The 14,221-nt window shown below is 41.2% G+C and overlaps 1 protein-coding gene across 3 annotated transcripts in view; it reads right to left on the bottom strand.

Annotated features, from left to right (window-relative positions):
- LOC135102760 (protein Mo25-like) overlaps positions 1-14,221 on the bottom strand; it is a 207,177-nt gene that overhangs the window by 150,721 nt on the left and 42,235 nt on the right. The window contains exon 1 of one of the 3 annotated variants that reach the window (XM_064008277.1): positions 8,933-9,167. The exons of the other annotated variants lie outside the window; for them this stretch is intronic. Coding sequence (XP_063864347.1) covers positions 8,933-9,064 — 132 coding nt within the window. The 5' untranslated portion in view covers positions 9,065-9,167. Of the gene's footprint in view, positions 1-8,932; positions 9,168-14,221 lie in introns of those variants that run through there. 3 annotated transcript variants of the gene reach the window in all.

Raw genomic sequence — 14,221 nt, 5'->3', positions numbered from 1 at the left:
GTGCCACAAAACTCAGGTGCAGAGGGTCCCTCACCTTGACCCCCTGAGGTTGCTGCCACACACAGTGCAGAGGTACACCAGAGCTGCGGCCAGTAGCGACGAGCTAGTGAAGGTGCCTCGATCTCGCTCTAGCCAAAACCAGCGTACCTACACAGCCAGGACTTCGCGGCTGTGGAACATGTTCACGGCGGCCACACCCCAAGTGCAGGACATGTCCACGCACCAGGTGAAGCTGGCAGCCCACAGCTGGCGTAGCACGCACCTGTCCCCACTGGTGCTTTAAATTTTTATTATTTTATTGTATTATTGTATTAGTATTATCATCTTTATGTTAAATATGTATAGTGTTATTCCTGTAAATAATACTATCATAGGCTTCTTAAATAATTCCATACTCAACGTGGAATTTTAAGCCTTTCTGTAAATATTTGTTTGAAAAAAAAAAAAAAAAAAAAAAGAGAGAGAGAGAGAGAGAGAGAGAGAGAGAGAGAGAGAGAGAGAGAGAGAGAGAGAGAGAGAGAGAGAGAGAGAGAGAGAGAGAGAGAGAGAGAGAGACGAGGAAAGAGAGAGAGAGACGAGGAAAGAGAGAGATGAGGAAAGAGAGAGACGAGGAGAGAGAGAGAGAGAGAGAGAGAGAGAGAGAGAGAGAGAGAGAGAGAGAGAGAGAGAGAGAGAGAGAGAGAGAGAGAGAGAGAGAGAGAGAGAGAGAGAGAGAGAGAGAGAGAGAGAGAGAGAGAGAGAGAGAGAGAGAGAGAGAGAGAGAGAGAGAGAGAGAGAGAGAGAGAGAGAGAGAGAGAGAGAGAGAGAGAGAGAGAGAGAGAGAGAGAGAGAGAGAGAGAGAGAGAGAGAGAGAGAGAGAGAGAGAGAGAGAGAGAGAGAGAGAGAGAGAGAGAGAGAGAGAGAGAGAGAGAGAGAGAGAGAGAGAGAGAGAGAGGAAAGAAAGAGACGAGGAAAGAAAGAGACGAGGAAAGAGAGAGAGAGAGAGAGAGAGAGAGAGAGAGAGAGAGAGAGAGAGAGAGAGAGAGAGAGAGAGAGAGAGAGAGAGAGAGAGAGAGAGAGAGAGAGAGAGAGAGAGAGAGATGAGGAAAGAGAGAAATAGAGAGAGACAGATGAGGAAAGAGAGAAATAGAGAGAGACAGACGAGGAAAGAGAGAGTGAGGATGAGAGAGAGAGAGAGAGAGAGAGAGAGAGAGAGAGAGAGAGAGAGAGAGAGAGAGAGAGAGAGAGAGAGAGAGAGAGAGAGAGCATTAAAATTATTCTTTACGGTATGGCAGGAAGAGTTAAACAAGATAATAGATGGAGGTGAGGAGGAAGAGATGAACACGAGATGGAAGGAGAGGGAGATGTGGACGAGAGAATAGTAAATGATCTGTGGAGGAGGAATAAATAGTGATAGGAAAGTAATGAACATTACATTTCACAAAACTGGTGGAAAAGGACATGACACACACAAGGAAGGCAGGTGGAAACAGCCAGCCTTGGATAGACAGTAAACAGTGTTCATAAGGAGCACACATGCATACCAGTCTCTCTCAGTTTTTGCCTTTGACTCAAGTGCCTTACTGGTGGTGCTGGGCTTAATTTGGGCTTATCCATGCCCTTATTCTAGTTATGGAAGAGAGGTGTGCAGAAGTGTTATTTGGAGTGGGGCTGGTTGTGTCAGTTAGTAATCTGGGTTTTTGCTCCCCAGTCAGACATACATACAGACAGATGCCCACACACAGGCAAGCACACATTACAGGTTGTCTGACTGGTCTTTGGAATGGAAGCCAAGTTAGGATATTGTTGTTCAAGAGCTGTGTTTTGATTAAAATGCTACTCTTTCTTTGAGGCTCAATAGAGAGAGGATTGTAAGATTTTTTTTTTTTTTTTATGTAGGAAGGACACTGGCCAAGGCCAACAAAAATCCAACAAAAAAAAATGCCCACTGAAATGCCAGTCCCATAAAAGGGTCAAAGCAGTAGTCAAAAATTGATCAATAAGTGTCTTGAAACCTCCTTCTTGAAGGAATTCAAGTCATAGGAAGGTGGAAATACAGAAGCAGGCAGGGAGATCCAGAGTTTACCAGAGAAAGGGATGAATGATTGAGAATACTGGTTAACTCTTGTGTTAGAGAGGTAGACAGAATAGGGGTGAGAGAAAGAAGAAAGTCTTGTGCAGTGAGGTCCCAGGAGGAGGGGAGGCATGCAGTTAGCAAGATCAGAAGAGCAGTTAGCATGAAAATAGCGGTAGAAGACAGCTAGAGATGCAACATTGTGGCGGTGAGAGAGAGGCTGAAGACAGTCAGTTAGAGGAGAGGAGTTGAAGAGACAAAAAGCTTTTGATTCCACCCTGTCTAGAAGAGCAGTATGAGTGGAACCCCCCCAGACATGTGAAGCATACTCCATACATGGACGGATAAGGCCCTTGTACAGAGTTAGCAGCTGGCGGGGTGAGAAAAACTGGCAGAGATGTCTCAGAACGCCTAACTTCATAGAAGCTGCTTTAGCTAGATTATAAGATTATAAGTAAAAGACAGACCAAGGATGTTCAGTGTAGAAGAGGGGGACAGTTGAGTGTCACTGAAGAAGAGGGGATAGTTGTCTGGAAGGTTGTGTCGAGTTGATAGATGGAGGAATTGAGTTTTTGAGGCATTGAACAATACCAAGTTTGCTCTGCCCCAATCAGAAACTTTAGAAAGATCAGAAATCAAGCGTTCTGTGGCTTCCCTGCGTAAAATGTTTACCTCATGAAGGGTTGGACGTCTATGAAAAGACGTGGAAAAGTGCAGGGTGGTATCATCAGCGTAGGAGTGGATAGGGCAAGAAGTTTGGTTTAGATCATTAATGAATAATAAGAAGAGAGTGGGTGACAGGACTGAACCCTGAGGAACACCACTGTTAATAGATTTAGGAGAAGAACAGTGACTGTCTACCACAGCAGCAACAGAACAGTCAGAAAAAAGGCAACTTGAGATGAAGTTACAGAAAGAAGGATAGAAGCCGTAGGAGGGTAGTTTGGAAATCAAAGCTTTGTGCCAGACTCTATCAAAAGCTTTTGATATGTCCAAGGCAACAGCAAAAGTTTCACCAAAATCTCTAAAAGAGGATGACCAAGACTCAGTAAGGAAAGCCAGAAGATCACCAGTAGAGTGGCCTTGACGTACTGTCGATCAGATAGAAGGTTGTGAAGTGATAGATGTTTAAGAATCTTCCTGTTGAGGATAGACTCAAAAACTTTAGATAGGCAGGAAATTAAAGCAATAGGACGGTAGTTTGAGGGATTAGAACGGTCACCCTTTTTAGGAACAGGTTGAATGTAGGCAAACTTCCAGCAAGAAGGTAAGGTAGATGTTGACAGACAGAGCTGAAAGAGTTTGACTAGGCAAGGTGCAAGCACGGAGGCACAGTTTCAGAGAACAATAGGAGGGGCCCCATCAGGTCCATAAGCCTTCCGAGGGTTTAGGCCAGCCAGGGCATGGAAAACATCATTGTGAAGAATTTTAATAGGTGGCATGAAATTGTCAGAGGGTGGAGGAGAGGGAGGAACAAGCCCAGAATCGTCCAAGGTAGAGTTTTTAGCAAAGGTTTGAGCGAAGAGTTCAGCTTTAGAAATAGATGTGATAGCAATGGTGCTATCTAGTTGAAATAGAGGAGGGAAAGAAGAAGTAAAGTTATTGGAGATATTTTTGGCTAGATGCCAGAAGTCACGAGGGAAGTTAGATCTTGAAAGGTTTTGACACTTTCTGTTAATGAAGGAGTTTTTGGCTAGTTGGAGAACAGACTTGGCATGGTTCCGGAAAGAAATATAAAGTGCATGAGATTCTGGTGATGGAAGGCTTAAGTACCTTTTGTGGGCCACCTCTCTATCATGTATAGCACGAGAACAAGCTGTGTTAAACCAAGGTTTAGAATTAATATGATGAGCCTATTAAAGATTCTAATTTTTAAATACTGTAAACATCAATGTTATATAACAAGTTTGTAATATGTTCATACTCTTTCTCCCCCTGTATTTCCCTTTCTTTATACAGGTCTGTAAAGTGAGAATCATCATCCTGAGTAAGAAGCAATCTGAGGCTGCTCTTTTAAGAGTGAGCATGAGCATTTGCCATTAAATGTTACAGTCCTTTTTTAATGCATTTGAATTGCAAAAAAAGTATTTCATTTTTATGTACAGCATTAAAATGACAATAAGCAAAACTTGAAACTAGACCCCAGATAAAAATGAAGATTCATTCATGGAAAGCTGTGACCTTGTCTGTATTTCTGATCAATTTCAATTAGCGATGATTATTTTCTACTCTGATTTGACTTTGCTAACTTTACTATATCACTTCACCTTTATCGAATTGCCTCACTCTTCATAATATATATATATATATATATATATATATATATATATATATATATATATATATATATATATATATATATATATATATATATATATATATTCCATACGTGAAAAGTTTGAACACCCTTGGTCTAATAAATGGACAAGGAAACAAGGTTTCAAGATGGCATACCTACCAGACTGGATTTGATATTCACTAAAGCAACCAAGAATATGAAAGGCCTGGAATACAAATGCCCATTCACTAAAAGTGAAGATGCGTCACAGGAGTTCTTAACAGTGGATGAATTTACTAAGCCAAATTTCAAAAGATATATGGAGGGTAGTTTTAACAATGAAAAAAGCAAATTTTAACAGCTCAAGGAGCTTGCTTAGGAAAAGTAAAAGGAAATGTTTCTTGAACCATTAAATATGGTATTAAGATGAATATTATTCCCAGAGTGTTATATAATTTGTTTGGGGGGAATAATAAAAATAATAGTGTTAATAGTAAGAATTCTTGGGGGATTAGTAGGCTATATTTTGAATTTTATAAGAGTAAATTATTTGTTAAAGAGAATTTGCACTTAGAATAAGAGAGAGAGAGAGAGAGAGAGAGAGAGAGAGAGAGAGAGAGAGAGAGAGAGAGAGAGAGAGAGAGAGAGAGAGAGAGAGAGAGAGAGAGAGAAAACTGGTTCAACAAAAGAAGAAATTGAAAAATGAAATGCAGATGTATCATGGGATAAATACAGGAAAAGGAAAAACACTTGAGGAAGAATTGAATAGAAAGAGACCGAGAGGTTAGAAATTAATGTATTTCAGAATTCAAAAGAAGCAGAAAAGAACTTTGAAAAGAACATTTATGATAAATGTGAAACAGAACCTAAGGAATTTCATAAATTCATTAATGGTAAATTAAAACACTACAGAAAATAAGACAAACTGAGGGCTGAGGGAAATGTTTAGTGAACTAATGAATAGATATCATTAACCAACATTTTCAAGAAGCCATTACAAGAACAAACACATTTGGAAAAGAAGGGCAACCAAAAAAGCATGCAGTAATGATCAATATAGAAGTGGAGACATAGGAAGTTACTAGAAACTCTAGAGGTAACAAAGGCACTAAGACCAGATGGAGCATCCAACAGCAAATCAAGGGAATACAAAGACCAATTTGATGACAAGATACACAATTTGATTTTGTTCTTTAAAACAAGAAAAAGTACAAGGAAAAATTTCAGTTTTCACTTACAAAGGAAGCAGAAAGGATAACCCACTTAAGGGAAGGCAGCACCAGTTAGTAGATGACATTAAATTTTTTCCTATCTTTATGATTTTTTATGTGTATATTCCTTTGTATTTTTAGTATAAAATCCCAAAGTTTCATTGAAGTGTGATAATTATTTTTGGGGATATGAAATAAATCCAGCTAAAAAAATGAAAAAAAAATGACTGGTTTTTTCATTATAACTCACTATTTTTCAGCTTACCATTTTTTAAAATTAGTATGGACACAATAGACACATGTAGCTTAATTTTGATCAAGGAAGACTTAAATTATCAAATGCCATTCTCAAAAAATAAATTAAGAAATAACATTTTTTTTTTTTTTTCAGAAAAAAAAATTCCCAGAATAGCCTTGGGTATTTAAAAAATCTCTCTTGATGAAAAAATCTTCTTTTTCTCCTTTCCACAGATATATGTATATACACAATCACTTGAAAAACAACGGAGTTATTTAACTCAAAATGCCAATAACTTTGGTTTTGAGATATGAGCTGTTTTCTGTTGATAAGTGAGTTTCATGAAGCTTGCAAGCTTTATGTGGTATGATTTTACATATAGTGGGATAATAAGGTAAATCCAGACAAAACAAGAATTTATTGTAACATTCAGGCCTGTCTGGCACCTGGTTCCCTCCTAATTCACAGGATATTATTCACTCGCAAGTGAGGGATCTGAGGGCACCACCCTCATTGTTGCCAGGTTAGAAGCCTCCTGCCTTGTAATGCTGACTTGATTTTTGCTTCTCTTGACCTCTTAGTTGTCTTCTGCTGTACAATTGCTTCATGTGCTTTGTTTGATTTGTTTTGAGGTATTGCCACATCTTCTCATACAAGAAGTTTGCATATCTGTGAGCTTTCCACTTGATATTGAGGGGAGTGCTTAGTGCTTGAGAAATTCTGTTCAGGCCATTACATCCTAGGTTGTTGATCAGGGCCTGATAACCAAGTTTACAGTTCATCTCTGTAAAAATTCCCCTGACCAAGAGAAGAGAAGGAAAGTGCCTTAGATGCTGGGTACAGTTTACTCCACTGAATGCAGATGGGAGAAACATTAAAAAATTAAATTCCACAAGTTTTGGTGTTGGCACTAATTACACCCATGATTTACAGTAATGATATGGTTATCTGTATAGTCATGTGAGGGAGGAGAAAAAAGAAAAAGAAAAACTCAGTGGCAGTCTAAAAAGGTCAAAAGGAATAGCCAAAATTGAAAGATGTCTTGAAACCTTCTTGAAAGAGTTAAAATCATAGAAAGGAGAAAATACAGAAGCAGGAAGAGAGTTCCAGAGTTTACCAGAAAAAGGGATAAATGATTAAGAATACTAGTTAACTCTTACATTAGAGAGCTAGCATCCCAGTTCCACCCACATTCTCTCAGGTCCCAAAGTGATGTCAGGGATGGTGACAGTCTGTGCTGCGACAACTACCCCTGCCTCAGACACACCCCCAAGGTGTGTTATCACTGCACTGCTGACCCTCAGTAGAATATGATTCTCAGGAGGGTTCTGGCAGAAGGATGGGGAAAAGAGAAAAATCCTCACCCTCAGCTGAAATTTCAGGACCCCCCCTCACCACCCATGTCCACCATCATGGCAACCACAACCCAGGCAACACCATGACTAGAACCCACGCGTGGCAGGGGAGGCAGTAACGTGCCTGCTCCTGCCAATGTAGCCCAAGGTCAAGCCAGCACCAGGGGACAACAAAAGAGCACCCACCTCAACAGCCACCTGACTGTTGTGTCAGCCAATGTGAGGGGTCTTCACACCAACCTTGGTGACCTCACTCACAACTTTGTCCTCCAACACCACGCAGACACTGTTGCCGTCACAGAAAAGTGGCTCAGTGGTGAGGTGCTGACATTTGGCAACATCCCAAGCTACACAAAATGGAAGAGGAAGGACCCTGAGCATAGAGTAGGCAGAGGCATGACTGCTTACTTTAAACATGGCCTCCAAAATCAAGAAATTGACATTGTGCTGCCTCAAGGAATGGAGGTGCTTCTTCAGGGTGGTGTTAAATGACAACACAGGACTCCTCCTAAGTGTCATGTACTGTCCCCCCCAGCCAAGGATGTTCAGAACTGGATTTCCTGACAGAGGAATTGGACAGTTACAGCAGCATGTATTCCCACGTCGTGATTCTGGGGGATCTGAACTTTCTCCTAAAGCAGGATGCCTTCAACAGCTTCCAGAAGGCAAAGGGTCTAGCGAAGCGAACCATGAGAGGGGATGGTCACTGGACCCTGTGTTGACAGATTTCCCTGACTTTAGCATCCTTTGTCATCAACTAGGGACAGTGGACACCTCTGACCACTGTGCCGTGCTAGCACACATCAAGTTGAACACAGCAAGGGAGGCTGCCACCCTGTGCACTATCTGGCTGTGGGAGCAGGCTGACTGGGCATCCCTGAGGCACACCATTGTCCACACAGACTGGGACACCCTCCTGATAGGCAATGCTGAGAAAAAGGCCCATGCCCTCACCACTAAGCTCCTTCCCCTCCAGCAGCACCACATCTCCAGCCAGAGGTACCTTGCCAGGCCTGGTGACCCTACTTGGTTTGGTTACCGATGCCAAGTAGGTGCTGAGGCCAAATATGCAGCCTGGGTGAGGTACAGGCATCATCCAACATACCATAACTGGACCCAACATCATGCAGTGTGTAGCTGGGTGACAGCTACCTGCAAGTGGGTGAGGCAGCAGCAGCGAGAGGATATGAGGCAAAAGCTCTGTGGCTCAGAAGTTGGCCACAAGACCAAGTGGAGGCTCATCAAGAAGTAGCAAGGAATGGGCCACTGTGAAGCTGTTCCTCTACTAACCAGGCTGGACAGGACAACAGCCACCAGCAGTGATGACAAGACTTTCTTTATTTTTTCACTGAAAATATGTCAGTCACTGATCTGGGTAGAATTCCACCTCATTTCCCTCAGGAAACAGATCACACTGTCTGTCAGGTGATGCCCGGACAACTGGGGCAGCTGATGAGGGAAGTGGAAGAAAACAAAGCCACTGGGCCAGATGATATCAGCCTGCTGCTCCTCAAACGCTACACCAGTGAGCTGTCAGGTCCTCTCACCAGTCTTCAGATCCTGCCTAAGGGAGCACAGGTGGCCCTCTGTATGGAAGGAGGCATGGGTGGTACCAGCCCATGAGAACTCAAAGTCTGAGCCAAGCAAATACAGACCCATCTCACTACTCTCTGTGGTGGGCAACTTGCTAGAGCAGGTGGTAGCAGGTGTCATCTATCACCACCTAAGTGAGCACTGCCTCCTCTCAGACAGCCAGTTCAGCTTCCAGCCTGGCCACTCAACAGCAGACCTCCTCACCCTCCTCTCCCAAGGATAGCAGGATGCCCTGGATGAAGGCCTGGATACTCTTGTGGTGGTCCTGAACATTGTTGGGGCCTTTGATAGGGTCTGGCATGCTGGGATTGTGGAAAAGTTTTGTGCCAAGGGCATCCAAGGCAACTTCCTCGCACTGCTTGAGAACTACCCCCAGGGGAGAAACCCCTGGGTAGTCATCAACAGGCAGGCATCCCAGCCATCACATATACAGGCCTCAGTTCCACAGGGTTCAGTGTTGGGCCCGATCCTGTGGAACATACCGTATATTTCAGCACATAAGATGACACTTGAATCATCTTAAAAAAGGCACAAAAAAGGGGGTCACCCTATGTGCCAGATACAAAAGCAATGCCCTTAAAATTTTAGGCAAAATACCATTCTAAATAAACACCAACCTCAAAATGATGAGTTATTGAAAGTTCCTGGCATTTTCAATCTTGAAAACAGCTGTTGTAGTGTACACAATGTGGTGTACTAATATGATGTTAAATTAATACAAGCACTAAAATTATTAAAAAAAAAAATCACACATTTAAAATACTTCAAAATCACTAGCTTCACCATTTGAGGCAAAGAACATACTAAGCACATCCTGTGTCTCAGGACTGACATCACATGGGTCCTAGTCAGCTGAATCCAGTGAGTCGGCTTCATCTTCAATGTCAGTGTCCCACAATAATTCATCTTCCGTGCCATCCATTGTATTTGATACCCCACTTTTTTAAAGATTTTATTATAGTCTTGACTTTCACTTTATCCCATGAATTTATTGCAAAATCATAGTACATCAAGAAATGGAGCACACATAGCCCCACTTTTTGTAAAGGATTTTTCAGCACTCATCCAATTGTTCCATTCTTCACACTCATGATCTTTAAATGGGTTGTTCAAACTGACATCTAGTTGGTGGTTGCATTAGAAAAGTCACACTACCTGGTATAACAGCAATCTCAGTATTTCTTTGTTTTCTCAATTCTTGGTGTTATCAGTTAAATGACTGCTAAACAAATCCCAGACCAACAAACTATGTTCATTGTGTGTACCTGGTCACCTGTTCCATACATTGTCTATCCATAACTTTACACCATTTTTGTCCATCCATCCTTTCCATGAAAATGTACAAAAAAGACCTGGTGGGAAATTTATTCTAGGTTTAGTTTTGTACTTAAAGATGACCATGGGTTTTGACTGTACCATCAGCCATGCATGATAACACCACCATAAATCTGGTCTTTTCATGGCTTGTACTTCTGACTTGCAGTTTTTACACCTTTAGTTTCTGCTGTTTTATTGCCTATCATGTCAAAATTCATGAGTGTTTTGTCCATGTTTTAAATATTTGGCAATGGAAGCTGATGTTTCTGCCTCAGACATATAATATACTGATGAAAACTATAAACTTTATAATCAAGACCTGTTGGCAGTTTCTGAGCAATTTTTTTTTTTTTGTCACATTACCAGATTTTTTCTGTTCATGAAATTGTTGCACCAGCTGACTGTACCTTTAAAATTTCTACTGTGTTCTAGGTTTAACCTTTGCCACTTCAGTGCATGTGCTCTGATCTGATCATAGTCTCTATTCAATTACCCACTTTCAACATGATCTTCCAACTCTGGCTAATGGATGACTCCTCTTCTCATTGAACACTTTTTCTTTGGCATTTCCTTAAAATATCTTCACTATTTCTCCAGTCTCTTACCATTTTCTCAGTAATATTGAATGTCCTTCCAGCAGTACAGCTGTTAGATTCCTTGGCCACTTCAATGACTTTTAACTTTAAACTTGCTTCATACTTTCTATGTTTTGCTGGTGGCTTCATCCTAAATTTTTTAACTGACTGATACAGAAGCTAGCAACAGAATGAACCATAAATCACTTTGTGCTTCACCAACCTACCCTACCCATTCACCTCAGTGAATGACCTTGGCTCAACAATCTGTTACCATTATAGACAACAGTTGTTGTATGGTGCTTCACTACAGATGATTTGGTAGTTTGGGTGTCATCTTATACCACCAATATCAGCTTAAACCATTAAATTCAGACTGAAACTTGGGGCTTGTCTTATCTGAAAGTCATCTTATCCAGCAAAATATACAGTATACATTGATGACCTCCTGCAGCAAATACCAACTCTGCTTGTATATACCAATGACTGCAGTCTCTCCTGCTCCAAGTCAGTGAGCCGTCAGAGAGTTGAACAGGCAGCTCAGGCTGGTGGCAGAGTGGGGAGAGACATGGCAGGTCAGCTTTGCTCTAGAGAAGATGCAGGTCATGGTCATTTCACAAACCCCAGCTGCCTCCCCAGCCATCTCAGGACATCTGTGTTTTGGAGGCATTTTCCCTCCAGGAACACATCAAGATGCTGGATGTAACAGTGGACTGGGAGTAACAATGGACCATGGCCTACACTTTGACCACCATGTTGCTACTGTTGCCCACCAGGTCTCCCTGCGTGTCTCTGCCCTGTATCAGATAATGGGAAACTTCGATCCCCGGGGCATCCTCACGCTGTACATGGCTCAGATACGGCCTTGTATGGAGTACAGTGCCTTGTCCTGGATGTCCAGTGCCACCACCCACTTGCAGAGACCGGATGCCATGCAGCAGCATGCCCTGCAGCAGGTGGGGATGGACAGACAAAAAGACAGCAGCAGCAGCAGCAGCAGCAGCAGCAGCAGCAGCAGCAGCAGGAGGAGGAGGAGGAAGAGCAGACTGGAGTCATGTTGCTGGAGCATCAGTGGAACATGTTGGCCCTGGTGGTCCAGCACAAGGCCCAGGTACTGGAAGTCCCTCATCTCAGCTTGCTGAGGCTTCCACCATGAGCTGTCCAGAGGGGGTCCAGGACCACCACCTCCAGTGACATACTGGTACAGGTGCCTAGATCTTATTTGAGGCAGTACCATCACTCCTACAAAGCCTGAACCGCCAGACTGTGGTACTTGTTCACGGCAGCTACACAGGCAATGAAACTCCAACAAGTGAAAGTGGGTGCCCACAGGTGGCGAAAAACACAAATTCCCACATTAGTGCTGTGCTAATGATTGGTGTATGTAGTAGGATAAGTTTATTTCTTGTGTACGTTTTCTTGTTTTATATTTAAGTATTGGCTTTTTAAATAGCATATAAAATGTGTTGTTTTAACCCTATACTCTGCACCATGGGTCAAAAATGATCCACCCAAGCTAATTTTTCCCAAATAAAACCAAATTCTAAACAAGAGAGTTTAGGAAATTATTCTTACTATGCCAATCAAAATTTGATAAGGAATGACCATGTAAAAAAAAAATCTGCAAAAAAAATCAGTCTAATCTATATTTTATACTTTTCTTTCAATCACTTGCAAAACAATATGACAACAGACGAATGGCCGCCACCTTGCCAACCATACAATAAATTTCCCCATGTATTTTTTTTCTTTTTTTCATTTTTTTTTTCTTTTGTGTGTATTTACCTAGTTGTGAAATGCCAACTCTGCTTGTATATGCCAACGACTGCAGTCTCTCCTACCCCAAGTCAGTGAGCCGTCAGAGAGTTGAACAGGCAGCTCAGGCTGGCCACAAGAGCCACAATAGGCTCATGCTGTCCCATCTCTATATCGACTTTTATCTAAGATAAGATTTTCTTTAAATTTATGAATTGTCTTTGCACACACAGTCTCATCCTTAAGTTCATTCCACACTGTTATACTTCTGTTTCTTGATGTCTCTTCTGCAAACACTCCTTTTCAGTTTCCTTCCATGTCCTCTTTTCTCTTAAGAGTATCTGGTATCATGAGGTCTTCTCTGTCCAACTTTTCCATTCCTTCCAATATTCTATATATTGCTACCAAATCACCTCTTTCCCTCCTTTTTTCTAGTGTAGTCAGGCCTAATCTCTTCAACCTTTCCTCATAACTATACTCTCTTAAGCTTGCAGGGATTTTAGTTGCAGCTCTCTGGATTCTTTCTAACTTTCTTGTATCCTTTTTCAAACTTGGCGACCACACTAATGCTGCATACTCCAATCTCGGAAGTATCATCGTTGTTATCAGTTTTTTATCATATCTTCAATATATGAGAATACTATCTTGATGTTTCTCAGATTAAATGATTCTCCTATAATTTTATTTATGTGCTTCCCAAATTACAAATTATCAGTAATAATTACTCCTAGGTCATTTTCTTTTGATCTTATAGAGATTTCCTCATTCCCTAAGTAATAGTTGCCAACTGGTCTTCTCACACTTTTTCCAAATCTCATCACACTACATTTTTTAGCATTAAACTCCATGTCCCACCTCAATGACCATTCATTAATCTTAATAAAGTCCTGATTTAAAGCATTGCAATCCTCTTCATTTGTTACTTTCCTTATAATCTAAGCATCATCAGCAAAAAGGTTTATGTAACTTTCTACATTTTCTGTCATATCATTTACATAAACTGTGAACATAATAGGTGCAAGTACCAAACCTTGCAGGACTCCACTTATTACTGTTCTCCAGTTCAACCTGCTGCCTTTAATTACTGTCCTCATTTCCCTGTCAAAAAGTCAGTCATCCACTTTAACAGTGATGCACAGAGTCCTCCAATTTTTTTCCAATTTCCATATTAGTCTTCTGTGCGGAACTTTATCAAATGTTTTTCTCAGATCTAAGTATATGCAGTCGGCCCATCCATCTCTCTCTTGCACTATATCTATTACTCTTGAGTAGAAACTTATCAAATTTGTAACACAAGATTTTCGTTTTCTGAAGCCAAACTGTTTCTGTTATCACCTTGTTGTCTTCTAGGTATTTCACCCATCTGTTCTTGATAATCTTTTCACAAATCTTCACCACCACACTTGTGAGCTATACAGGGCTATAATTTAATGGATCTTCTTTACTTTCGGTCTTATGAATTGGGAATCTGCCCGTTTCCAATCTATGGGTACTCTACCTTTTACCAGGGTGGTGCTAATTATATTGTGCACCGCTGAGAATAATTGTGAGCTACACTCTTTTAAAATCAATTCAATACACCATCAGGACCCATTGCTTTTCTTACATCCAAGTCTTCCAACATATTCTTTACTTCTTCTACTGATGTTTTAATCTCCTTTACGTCAGTCCCTTTTTCTAATGATGTCCTCTCAACTCTGAAATAATTTTCCTTAGTAAATACAGAGTGGAAGTATCTGTTAAACACTTGAGCTACCTCTTTTTGGGTCATCCACTGTCTCTTCTCCAGCTTTTATCGTGCTTATTTCATCTTTACTCTTTAATTTTCCATTGATGAATTTATCAA

This window comes from Scylla paramamosain, chromosome 8 (assembly GCF_035594125.1).
Source record: "Scylla paramamosain isolate STU-SP2022 chromosome 8, ASM3559412v1, whole genome shotgun sequence".
Classification (NCBI taxonomy): Eukaryota; Metazoa; Arthropoda; class Malacostraca; order Decapoda; family Portunidae; genus Scylla; species Scylla paramamosain.
Note: the sequence above shows the minus strand (reverse complement) of the source record. Positions and strands in the feature narration are given on the sequence as shown.